Source organism: Narcine bancroftii, chromosome 13 (genome assembly GCF_036971445.1).
Source record: "Narcine bancroftii isolate sNarBan1 chromosome 13, sNarBan1.hap1, whole genome shotgun sequence".
In the NCBI taxonomy this organism is placed as follows: domain Eukaryota; kingdom Metazoa; phylum Chordata; class Chondrichthyes; order Torpediniformes; family Narcinidae; genus Narcine; species Narcine bancroftii.
In genome coordinates this window covers 71,783,201-71,796,032 of record NC_091481.1, presented here as the reverse complement: position 1 = coordinate 71,796,032, position 12,832 = coordinate 71,783,201, and the positions used below count along the sequence as shown (strand labels likewise).

The window sequence follows — 12,832 nt, the reverse complement described above, 5'->3', positions numbered from 1 at the left end:
GTGTGCAAACTTTTGTCTCTCACACAGTGTTGGATGTGTCTTGACATAATATTAATTGTCCTATTGTGTCTCAGGACATTCCGTGTCATGGTTTTGAGCCAGGAATGAAGCTCGAGGCTGTCGACCTGATGGAGCCCCGCCTCATCTGTGTGGCCACTGTCACACGTGTTCTGAACCGTTTGCTGAAGATCCATTTTGATGGGTGGGATGATGAATATGATCAGTGGGTAGACTGTGAGTCCCCCGATATCTATCCAGTCGGGTGGTGTGAACTGACAGGTTATCAACTCCAAGTTCCTGTTGTTCCAGGTAAGGGTTTGTAAAATTGCCATGTTCTGCCTGGCACGGGAAGAATATATTTGATTACAAGAATTATTACAGAGAGCATTATAGCACAGTACAGGCTCTTCGGTCCACGATGTTGTGCCAACCCATATATACCTCCAAAGAAATAACCCTACCTCATAAACCTCCATTTTTCTTTCATCCATCCAGTCTTGTGAACCTGCAAGAGTCCTCTACTGCAGCCAGGGCTCCCATTGTGGTCTCCTCTACATCAGAGAATCTGGATGCAGACTGGGAGATCACGTTGCTGAGCACCTTTGGTCTGTCCACATCAATGACCAAGGACCTCCCAGTAACCAACCATTTCAATTCTGTCTCCCACTCCCATGCCGAGGTGTCTGTCTGTGGCCTCCTGCACCGCCAAACAAAGGCTACCCATAAATTGGAGGGGCAACACCTCATCTCCAGCCAGATGACATTAACATTGACCTCCAGTTTCTGATAACCCACTCCCCATTCTCCCTCCCTTCCCTATCCCTCCGTCTCTTCTTCCTCTCTATTCTCTATCCCTTTGTCTTCCTTCCTCCAGCAGACAAAGATTCCCAATTTGCATTGGCGTTGCCCAGCGCCCCTTACAGTTCAGGAAAGAGAAGCAAAAGAGACTCCCCCCATCCCCCCCACACTGAGCATTTGTGGATTCACCTCCAGCGCTCCTGCAGCCGCACGGACTTCGGCCTTCAGGAGCCCTAACCCCAACCCACCCTCTTGAATCCCAGTCTTGACACCTGATTCTCGTGATCCAGCCTTTAGCAGCCCACAGCCTGGTGCAAATCTTTGACTTCAAGTTGCCTGCAGCCCGTAGCCTGTGTGGTTCCTCGCCCACAAGTCACCTCGCTGCCTGGATGTGTTCTTTAGCAGCAGGCCCCTCGCTGGTTCGCCACCGTGGACACTGTCCTGTATTTCTAAATTTTTAAAGAAATACTGTTAGGGCTAAAGAGAGAACCAACATCTTAAGACAACGACTCCCCCTCCACAGATGCTGCCCGATTTGCCAAATATTTTGACATGTTCTGTTGTTCCAAGCTTCAGAGTACCCCAAGTGACAATCTCTTCAGGACAGACGTTGTAGCCCTAATGGATTGGTGAAAGCCAATATTCAGGGGCTAGAGATCTCAAACTGTGGGCCAGATAGATGCGTTAGCTCTAATTCTGGTTCTTTCTTGATATGAATTTAAAATTTCTTTGCCGTTCTTTGTATACAGCTCCTGAAAAAACCGTTTGTAAATCAACAGAAATCAACAAGTCGAAGAAGAAAATTTACAAGAAGAAACGTAAGTTGTGACCACGGTTCTCTTCAAGAATGGGCGTTCAGTTCTGTGCTTGGTTGTATAATGGAATCACCAGAAATAAGAACCTCTATTCCCCACCCATGATCATGTCATGACTTCCATTTCTAATGTATTATCCAGTTTATTTACACATGTGAAATCAATGGCTTCTCCCACAGAATGAACAAGTCAAGTTTATCGTCCACTGATTGTACAAGTACAATCCGATGAAATAGCATTCTCCGGTCCTCAGTTGTAAACATGCAGACCGAACACAATCAATATGTATGTAGCACAAGTATTCATTTATACAAATAAATCAAGAGAAAGAGAGCCTCAGTGGGTCGGTGTGAGCAGATCCTCTGGTCGTTCAGTGTTCTCACTGCCTGGGGGAAGGAGCTGTTCCTCAGCCTGGTGCCGCTGGCTCTGATCCTCTTGTTTTTTTCCCCGACAGGAGCAGCTGAAAGATGCTGGGAGTGGGGTGGAAGGGGTCCTCGGATTTTGTGCATCCTGTGGATCACGTTGATTTGAGGGGGTGGGTGTGGGAAGCGGCTCCCCGTGATCATCTCCTATGGTCCTGTGGATTGACCTCTTTACTGCTGACTCCGAATCCAAATTTATGGTCATGAACATATCACAAAATTTGTTGTTGTGTCCCAGTGTTACAGGTGCAAATATTGCTAGAAATTCATTTAAATAAATTAATAAATGGATATATGAAACAAAGACATTTTAAAATTAAGTAAATAAATTACAGGATAAATAGATTGATGGATAGTGTGAAATCTTGGAGCTAAATTTCCATTTGTGTTCATTTAAAACCTGTTTAAAATATTTTCCCGAGACATGCCAACTGAGCCTTTTGTCCGAAAAATTTAGTAACTGTTCCATTTGACAACATCTTGCATGTTATTCAATTACTGCCTTTAATTACTTCCAGAGCTGTCCAATTTCCAACTACAAGTATATTGAAGAATAATATTTTGCATTTCCAGTCAGGGTTTGGAGGTAATCCTTGTATTTTAGACACACAGCACGGTAACATCCCTTTCAGCGCAAGAGCCCGTGCCAACCATTTAACCCTGGTACATTTTTTGAACAGAGGGAGAAAACCGGACCATCCGGGGGAATCCCGCGCAGTCACAGGGAGAACGTACAAACCCCTTGCAGCCAGCGCGGGATTTGAATCCCGATCACTTGTGCTGTAACAGTGTTGCGCTAATCGCTGCGCTCACCGTCCCGTTGGTTTCTTCAGAATATGTAATGCAAGAATATTCATCGTGGTCTGGATTCTTTGATTAGCTGCAAATTGATGGCATTTGCCACTGAACTCAGTGTAATTTTTTTCTTGCATCTTTCTACTTTCCCAATGTTGATGGCCTCAGGTCGGTTCTGCCGTGTCCAGGAAGAATGATGTTATCAAGCTGGCAGGGTCTCCATTCAGATTAAATCATTCTCACGTATATTTAAAAGCACAGAAATGCCCATTCTTCCCTCCCCAGCCTTTAATTCAGGCGCCTGCCTGCTCTTTACTCACACCTTGAGGAAGGGCTTAGGCCCGAAACATCAGAACGTATCTTTACCTCCTATAGATGCTACAAGACCTGCTGAGTTTCTCCAGCGTCCGTTTTTTTTACCTCAACCACAGTATCTACAGACGTTTGTGTTTTACTGCAATTTACATTTTTTTGTTAGGCAGAGTTAATTTGGCTTAAACCTGTTATAAACTTGCTTGTTCTTTGTGGAAGAAGCCACGATATTTTCAGGGTCTTTTGTGAGAATAGGATCTAAATATCCAACCAGGGCACGTCATTTAAATTCCTTACTAATTAGGTTGTATCCTCACCAAGGAAATTTATCCTCTTCTCTCACAACTGTATACACAAAGGTACCTCAGTATCGGGCTTGGGGTCAAATAACAATAACAAATAGAACAGGATAGATGGATAAAAATTCACCTTTCCAGTTAGTGCAAGAAAAACAGTGATGTTTGAACAGAAACATCTTTTGGTGGTCCCAGAGTAGTTTATGGTCACCGTAGGGGTGGGTGTTGTACAAGGAGATTGATGACCTGTTTGAGACACCCAGGCTTTGGTGGAAGATGTACAACGAAGGGTTGAAAAGTTCTTGAGCTTTCCTTATTTAATCTCCTCAGAGAAGAAGTTGTCGCTGTTGAGCCGTGAACAGGGGGGAAAACCAGGAACATTACTCCAAACAAAAACAAAGATGGAGCCAACTGAAGGTGAAAGTAAGAAAGACCATGTCTTCTGATATAAAAACAGCTGGATGGAGCCAGTAGGTTAGTGAGGATGTGAAGAATATTAGCACTGTGGATAACTTTCCATTCTGGTCTTGTTCTGTGTCTCAAGTGTCAGGATGATGAAGATTGTAAAGCACTGAGCAGGATTTTTGTGATGTGACCGAGAAATTGTTTAAACAAATGCTCACATACAACATTACAGCACAGTACATCACGCAAAATGTGAGGCGGTAATTCTCCCGAGCTGCTCTGGCCGCACCTTCCAAACTCCAGGTCCCTGTCAACAAGGAATACAAGAGCAGTAGACACACAGGAACACAGGAACACACAGGAACCCATTGGTTCCACCCCTCATTACACACCATCCTGACCCAGAAATCTATCTGTCCTTCAGCATCAACGGGTCCAAATCCTACAACCTCGTCCACACTGTTGGTAAACCTTCATGAGAAGGACTGTTGGGGTTCAAGGTAGCAGCTAACCCCCCCCCCCCCCCCCCCCACTGCTTCAAAAGTGCAGTGAGAAATGGGCAATGAATCCTGGCTCTGGAGATGCCAAGGAACAGAAAATGAATACTTACCTCACAAAATTAGATTGATTTTTAAATTTAAATTTAGACATACAGCACGGTAACAGGCCGTTTCAGCTCACAAGCCTGGCTGCCCAATTACACCCAATTGGCCTATACCCCTGGTACAGTTTTGAATGGTGGGAGAAAACTGGAGCCCCCGGAGGAAACTACCCAGATATGGGATGAACATACAAACTCCTTCCAGACAGCGTGGGATTCGAACCCCAGTCATTGGTTCTAACAATGTTGCACTAACCTGGTTGACCCTTTGTTAGTTGGATTTTCTCGGCGGCTCTTTTTGTTGGTAGAGGTAAAGTTTTAGATTTCCAATTCCTTTTTGTAAAGTTGCAGAGCTAAAATACTAAGATAAAATATTTGTTATGAAGAGGTGGAGATGACCTCCAACAAAAATGCAGTATGGAGCATGGGAATGAGAATTGGTATAGCACCTTAAAGAAGGCAAAGTCCCTCCCAATTGATTTACAAAAGAGTTCTTGGAGAGAAACTCATTCCAAGTTAAAATGGGGGTTGTCAGGACTGTGAATAAGCATTTGGTTGAGGAAGATTTCTTCGATTGGCATCTCTAGGAAGGTGGAGAAAGTCAGGGAGGGAACATCATGGCTTGAAGTGTGAGTGGTTAAATGGGAAGAGGCGATCGAGAAGTGGATGATGTAGCAGCTTCGCTGAACACCTTTGCTCTGTCCGCTCCATTGACCGGGATCTTCCAGTGGCCAAGCACTTCAATTCCGCGCCCCACTCCCATACTTGTGTCTCTCCATGGGCCCCTGTACTGTCCCACTAAGACGACCCGTAAATTGGAGAAACAACATTTGATTTTCCGTCTGGGTGCTCTCCAACTGAAAGGCATTCATATCGGCTTCTCTGGTTTCTGCTGGCCCAGTCTCCATTCTCCCACTCTTCCCCATCCCTCTGTCTTCTTTCCTTAAGTTATCCATGCCCTTCCCTCTCCATTCACAGAGCCATTCCCCCTCCCCCTCCTCTGCTTGCTGATGCCCTCCTTATCCACCTATGGGACCGTGATCCTCCCCTGGCCAATCCCCCTCTACCATTTTGTTTGGGCACCTGCCTACATTTTGCTTGTACCTTGATGAAGGGATCAAACCCGAAACGATGGTTCTGTCCCTTCATCTTTGCTGTATGAAATTCACTGTTCAACCTGCTGAGTTTCTCCAGCTTCGTGTTGTTACTGGAAGGTGGAGCAGATGCCAGTGTTGGAGTGTGGGATTGAAGTCTGAGTCACTGAAAAGGTTCTGACATTTAATCAGGAGAAACGATGGAGGAATTAAATACAAGATCAGATCATTTAAAAAAAACGATGATGTCAGTTCTTGCAAGGAAATGGGCCTCCTCGGGTGCTTTCTTTGACAGAACTTGCTAGTCATGAGACAGCTGTTTCCAGCATCACAGCTGCCCCTCCTCACTTTACTGCATTGGTAAGCATCGAGCAGTTTTGTCGAAAGGCTCGTCTCACACAGGGATGACGGGACCTTGTGCAGGTGAGCCGTGACCCTCCTGCAGCTGGCTGTGAACGAACGTGGTCATGGTGCCTCTGAACTGAAAGGATTCCTCCTGTCCTGTGTTCTCTCGTAGTCATGGCAGTGCAAGTGAAGGAGGAACTCTTTGAGTTACCTGCAGATCTACTGTTCCCTCCTGAAAACCTCAAAAGGGAACTGGAGGACTGAGTGAGCCCCACGCACTGGGGCACCGGGCTCGTGAGAATCGGCCACCTTCTGGACCCTGTAAGTTTCTTCACTTCGGGGACTGTGTTGAAGAAGGAATACTGCAGCCAAGAGCTCCAGACTTTGAAGCTGCGTTCAGACTGGTTTAAACTGGCTTGGACTGGATCCAACCATAAGTATATAATCTAGTGGAGATCTTTTGATACCAATTCCGTGCAGTCAAAAATAGTTATGATTTATTAATAAGAACTCCACAGTAATACGCTAGAAATATCCTGCTAGAGCATTTGTACGAGTGCTTTGAAAGCTGGTCTGTAGAGTGCTATTTTTCTGTAAAACATCAGTTTCTTTTTAATTGAGATCATCATCCTTTGGATCAAGAAACTAGCTTAAATGCTAGAGGCCTAGTTTCCACTGTCACACCCATGTGGCCAGTCTTAGTTTGCACGTGTGGACTGCAAATGGACACGAGTCATTTACTAAACACACTGAAATGCTGGAGGACAAACAGCCGGTCTCACTGCGTCCGTAGGAGGTAACGATGTAAAAAGATTGCTTTAAAAATTTGTAGTGTCAACATTTTGGGCCTGAGCCCTTCTTCCAGGTATAAGCAAAAAGCAGGCTGGTGTTTGGCGGCTTCCTTATACCTCCAAGAAGGGCTCAGGCCCAAAATGTCGATAATATAAATATTTAAAAAGATCTTTTTATATCGTTACCTGTTATGGGCGCAGCGGGACTGGCTGATTTCCTCCAACATTTCTGTGTTTTTAACTACAAATACAGTGTCTGCAGGTTTTGCCTTTTACTGAGTAACTTAATCTCTGGTTCTACACGTACCATTTAGCTTCAGTCGTACTGAGTTGAGGTGATGCCTCTGCCTCTGCTGGGGTCAGGAACACCAGCTGTCTTTGTCTTGTGTTCAATCCTGAACTAGGTGATACAGGCTACTTCCAGTGGTCTTCTTGTCCCAGCTAAGTATTGGGTAACCAGACGCAAATAGGCAGTGAAACGTTGAGCACAGTGGCCTGTTGAACAAGAAAGTCTGCAGATGCTGGGGTCGAGTGCAATACACAGTTGAGCTGGAGAAACTCAGCAGGTCACACAGCGTCCAGAGGAAGTAAAGGACGACCAACGTTTGGCCCGGCCCCTTTGTCAGGTATCAGCAAAAACAGGCAGGGGCCTGAATATAAAGGCAGAGGAGGGAGGAAGAGGCAGGGGGAGGAGCACAGGCTAAATTCCTCTTGTCCCAACTCCCTCCCTCTCTTCCCCCCCCCCCCCCCAATCTTTTTATTCAGGAGCCTCTTGCCTCTGCTTATCCCTAACGAAGGCCCAGGCCAAATGTTAGTTGTCCTTTCCTTCCCATGGACGCTGTGTGACCTGCTGAGTTTCTCCAGCTCGTTTGTGTATTGCATGGTGCTCTGTGTAGTTCAGCTGCTCGTATGGGAGATCCTGGCCACCTGCCTTCCCATGGCTGCCCGCTCCTTCATCTCAGCCACCTTCACATTCCTGACGGTTGACCAGTTGGGTGTGATTCTCACGAGACCATCTCCACTCGCCACCCACCTCGGCAGTTCAACTGTGGACACTTTACAATGGTGGGGGGTGCGGAAACGGATGGTAAGTGGCCCGACGTTCTATTATGGAGTATTTCCAGGCAGGGATATCTAGCTCCCAGCCTCCTCACTTGGCTGAGATGCAGATAAGTTGAAGTGACCTAGACTGGAGATGAGATGAGATCTTGGTGTCTCAAATCACTCCAGATCATGATGGATAAACTTCCTGATCCATGTATGGGGGAGGAAGGGTGTAATTCCCTTTTTTCCCTTTAGTGAATGCTAATAGAAGCAGGAAAAATAAATATGCAGCTGAAACAAACGTAATAAATGGGAAATTTGACCCGTATAATCACAATCTGTGAATGAAATGAACCTGACTTTGTCCAAAACAAAAGTTATTCCCCTTTGAATCATTTATGAACTGGTCAGTGTGACTGTATGTCTGGGTCCCACTCCAAAAATGCTTCTTTATGTCACTGAAGAGGAGCAGATCTGTTAGAAATCTGATTGTGCAAATGAGATGGATACTCAAGTCCACCTCTGGGAGGAGGTGAACAATCCCACAGGATGTTTACAGGGAAGAGCGAAGTCGTTCACTCTGATCGGGGTCACTGAAGGTGTACAGGGTCTTCCTTGCTTTGCTGTTGGGGGGAATTAGTTTCCTCTTGTATTTCCCACATCAGAGCAGTCACGACACATGGAGGGGAATTTTTATTGGCTTGAGAAGGCCAGAAGGTTATTGAGAAGCTATAGAAATGCAAGTTGATCGGGAGGAGGAAGAATAGTTGTACAGATGTTTTCTTTTAGGAAAACTTGTGAAATGTGTGGGTTATAAATAGAAGCTAACGGTGGCTTAGAGTTTAAGCCATGGGTTCACTTGGTGGTGTTTTTAGATGTACGATTGTGACCCATTTTTTAATACAATGTGACAGGCTTGAAATGACTGAGCTCTGATCAATTGGGTTGATAAAAGTACTATTTTTATACAGGGGGGATGATGGCGGTGGGGAGGATGGTGGGGGCGGTGGGGAGGATGGTGGGGGCGGGGTGAGGATGGTGGGGGCGGGGTGAGGATGGTGGGGGCGGGGTGAGGATGATGGGGGCGGGGTGAGGATGGTGGGGGCGGGGTGAGGATGGTGGGGGCGGGGTGAGGATGGTGGGGGCGGGGTGAGGATGGTGGGGGCGGGGTGAGGATGGTGGGGGCGGGGTGAGGATGGTGGGGGCGGGGTGAGGATGGTGGGGGCGGGGTGAGGATGGTGGGGGCGGGGTGAGGATGGTGGGGGCGGGGTGAGGATGGTGGGGGCGGGGTGAGGATGGTGGGGGCGGGGTGAGGATGGTGGGGGCGGGGTGAGGATGGTGGGGGCGGGGTGAGGATGGTGGGGGCGGGGTGAGGATGGTGGGGGCGGGGTGAGGATGGTGGGGGCGGGGTGAGGATGGTGGGGGCGGGGTGAGGATGGTGGGGGCGGGGTGAGGATGGTGGGGGCGGGGTGAGGATGGTGGGGGCGGGGTGAGGATGGTGGGGGCGGGGTGAGGATGGTGGGATGATGTAATCTGAAGCAATACACAAAAGTGCTGGAGAACCTCAGCAGGTCCCGCAGTGAGTAGAGGAGTTGAAAGGCACTCATTGTTTCAGGTCTGACCCCTTCGTCAGGAATCTGGAGAAGCAGGTTGACTTGGATAAAAAGGTCGCGGGAGGAAGGGGAAAGGGGGGAAGCTCAGGTTAACAGGTAAGAGGTGCATACGGGGTGGGGAACGGAACGAGGAAGAAGCTGACAAATGATGGGGAGAGCAGAGGGGTAAGAAGGGACAATCACTGATAGGAGAAGGGAAAGAGGAGAGCTGGAGGAAAGGAGAGGTAGGGAAGAGAGAGAAAGACCGGAGGATGGGGAAATTGGAGAAAGTGATACTGATGGACAGACAGGTCAGTGTGGTGGTAGGGTGTGGAATTAGAGTAGTTGGCCACTGGGGGATCCTTGCTGTTGCGGCCACTGGGGGGATCCTTGCTGTTGCGGCCACTGGGGGATCCTTGCTGTTGCGGCCACTGGGGGATCCTTGCTGTTGCGGCCACTGGGGGATCCTTGCTGTTGCGGCCACTGGGGGATCCTTGCTGTTGCGGCCACTGGGGGATCCTTGCTGTTGCGGCCACTGGGGGATCCTTGCTGTTGCGGCCACTGGGGGATCCTTGCTGTTGCGGCCACTGGGGGATCCTTGCTGTTGCGGCCACTGGGGGATCCTTGCTGTTGCGGCCACTGGGGGATCCTTGCTGTTGCGGCCACTGGGGGATCCTTGCTGTTGCGGCCACTGGGGGATCCTTGCTGTTGCGGCCACTGGGGGAATCCTTGCTGTTGCGGCCACTGGGGGATCCTTGCTGTTGCGGCCACTGGGGGATCCTTGCTGTTGCGGCCACTGGGGGATCCTTGCTGTTGCGGCCACTGGGGGATCCTTGCTGTTGCGGCCACTGGGGGATCCTTGCTGTTGCGGCCACTGGGGGATCCTTGCTGTTGCAGCCGACAGAGTGAAGTGATCTGTCAGTCTGTGTTCCATCTCCTCGATGTCGTGGAGGCTGCATCTGTTGGATGAGATCAGCCCTGGGAACAAATTCCCTGTCTTGTATTGATGCCCATACTACATGGCTAAATGTCTCCATTCTGTCTGTCGCAGCGTTATCACGATCTCAGATAATGAACATTTTTAACCTCTGGCTCTGGCCTGAAATGTCAACCCTTCCTTTCCTTCCACCTGACTTGCGAATTCCTCCAATGGATTGTTTTTAGTGTTTTAGCCAGTTGTTTCCATTGTAGTCGTCATGCAGTCGTGGAGAAAAACGACACGCACACCAAATCCTTGAAGTCAAGACTGGTTTATTCCTCTGGCTATTGTGTTTATATGGCCCCCAGGCACTGACATCAGGCCCCCATGTCATCAGGCCCCCATGTCATCAGGCCCCCATGTCATCAGGCCCCCATGTCATCAGAGTGCTGGTCTAGGATTGGCCGGTTTTCCCGCCACAGTTCACCGTCTTCCCGCCATGTGGGACATCACTTGGGACCACGGCTGGTGTCACTCCCAGGTCTGTACGGTCGCTGCGTTCATGGGCTGGTCTTCATCTCCCTGTGTGGCCAGCCACACGACCCCTCTTTCCCCCACCCCCCCCCCCACAGGAATGGCGATCGGGCCATTGTCCGTTGTCTTGGGTGGTCTGCTCTGCATCGTGGCCGAGGAATGGAGTTACAGTCTAGATATGCTGGCTTCAGGCGGTCAATGGTGAAGATCTCCTCCCTACCACTGATGTTGAGGATGAAAGTGGAGCTGTTAGCCCTTACGTCCATGTAAGGCCCCTTATAGGGTTGTAGGGGCAGCTAGTGTATGCCCTTCACACAAACACATATTGACAAGTCTTTAAGTCCCTGAGGATGTTATGTTTGGGCTGGTCGTGTGGTGGGGGTTGTTGTGGGACCAGGGACCACAGGTTTCACCGCAAGTTCTCAAGGTTGGCTGCAGGATCTTCTGGGTGTTTGTTGGGAGCCAGGAATTCCCCCGGAATGATTAAAGGTACGCCATAGACCATCTCCTGCTGGAAAAGGCCAGTACACCACCTACTGCTCTGCTGGAGGTGTTGACTGAGAGCAGTAGGGGTATCTAGTCTGGGTTGACCAGCGCGTCTTTGGCATTGGCATTCTGGAAAACCCTTGAAGACTCATTGTCCCAGGTCATGTCCTTTGACTTGCTTCCTATTAGTGCGAAGAAGGTGTGGGCCGCTGCCGGTATGAATCTGTGGTAAAAGTTTTATCATACCAATGAATTCCTATAACCCCTTTACTGTTCATGGCTTGGCCAAGCAACAGACCACCTCGACCTTTTCAGGGAGGGGTGTTGCCCCGTGTTTGTTTGTTCTGTGCCCCAAGAAATCAATAATGTCCAGGCTGAATTGGCACTTTGCGGGGTTAATTGTTAAGCCAAATTCGCTCAAGCGGGTGCTCAGTTGTCTCAGGTTGGCGGCGTGGCCTTTTCAGCTGCGGCTGGCAATGAGGATGTCGTCTAAATAGACGAACACAAATAGGAAGCCTGGGCCACTCTGCGTCCATCAGCTACTGGAAAGTTTGTGCTGCGTTTTTCAGCCCAAAGGCCATCTGTAGGAATTTGAACAGGCCAAAGGGGGTTATAATCATGGTCTTGGAGCCATCCTGGGGGTGAACTGGGATTTGGTAGTGTCCCCAGATGAGGTCCACCTTGGAAAACACCCATGACCTGTACAGGTTGGCAGTGTACAGGTTGGCAGTGATGTCTTGGATATGGGGCATGGGATACCTGTCATTGAGTAGTTACCACATAGCTTCCAAACCCCTGCTGTTTTGGGTACCTTGTGGAGGGGCAGACCCAGGGACTATCGGAGCACCACACAATCCGCAGCTCCTTCATTTTCTTAAACTCCTCCTTAGCAAGGCTGCATTTCTCGGGAGGGAGCCGGGCGCACCCTGGCATGGAGTGGGGGCCCCAGTCAGAATGTGGTGCCTTATCCTGTACTTTGGGTCAGCCATGGAGAACTGTGGCACCACTATTGAGGGCAACTCTGACAGGATGTGGGCAAACATGTTATCTGAAACCATTATAGAGTCAAATGAGGGGTGGGTAGCTTGGCTTCCCCTCCCCCCCACCAGAGGTAGAATTCAAAACATTTGGCGTGCACCATGCGCCGTCCCTGATGGTCAGCACGGGCTGAGAGGGACAGAAAGGGCTGTGCTGTATCTCTCTAAGACCCTTCAGCCCAGCTCTGTACTAAACATCAAACATTAATCCTACACCCTTGGACTAATTTCCAGCCCACCAACCCACATGTCTTTGGGATGTAGGAGGAAAACTGAGGGTGTGGAAGAAGCCCACCCAGTCACCAGGAGAGCATGCAAACTCCACTCAGACAGCTCCCAAAGTCCAAGTTAAAGGGGTGAGGGAGGGGATCTCTGGAACTGCGAAGCAACGTCTCTCCCATTGAGCATTTCCATTTACAAAACCCAGCAGCTAGGGTGATTCCCATCGAGAATGAGGGGCACTTAGAACTTTTTTGGCTACAAGGTCAAAGAAATTAATTTGCAACCTATTGAATGAAGCCATGAGATTAGAAGCAATTGTATGTG

General features: G+C 48.9%; 2 protein-coding genes across 5 annotated transcripts in view; one reads left to right on the top strand and one right to left on the bottom strand.

Annotated features, from left to right (window-relative positions):
- The window catches only part of LOC138748358 (lethal(3)malignant brain tumor-like protein 2), a 50,152-nt gene extending 43,326 nt beyond the window's left edge, over window positions 1-6,826 (top strand). For 2 of the 4 annotated variants that reach the window (XM_069908404.1, XM_069908403.1), the window contains exons 14-17: window positions 75-309; window positions 1,548-1,616; window positions 3,769-3,861; window positions 6,056-6,826. In XM_069908404.1, the coding sequence (XP_069764505.1) occupies window positions 75-309; window positions 1,548-1,616; window positions 3,769-3,861; window positions 6,056-6,147 (489 nt within the window). In that variant the 3' untranslated portion in view covers window positions 6,148-6,826. Of the gene's footprint in view, window positions 1-74; window positions 310-1,547; window positions 1,617-3,768; window positions 3,913-6,055 lie in introns of all 4 variants that reach the window. The other 2 variants (XM_069908405.1, XM_069908406.1) reach the window with 2 other exon arrangements.
- A 1,734-nt stretch (window positions 6,827-8,560) lies between these two features.
- LOC138748060 (uncharacterized) lies at window positions 8,561-9,325 on the bottom strand. Its single transcript, XM_069907756.1, has one exon. It carries the CDS (start codon window positions 9,323-9,325, stop codon window positions 8,561-8,563), a length of 765 nt encoding a protein of 254 aa, XP_069763857.1.
- Between the last annotated feature and the right edge of the window lie 3,507 nt (window positions 9,326-12,832).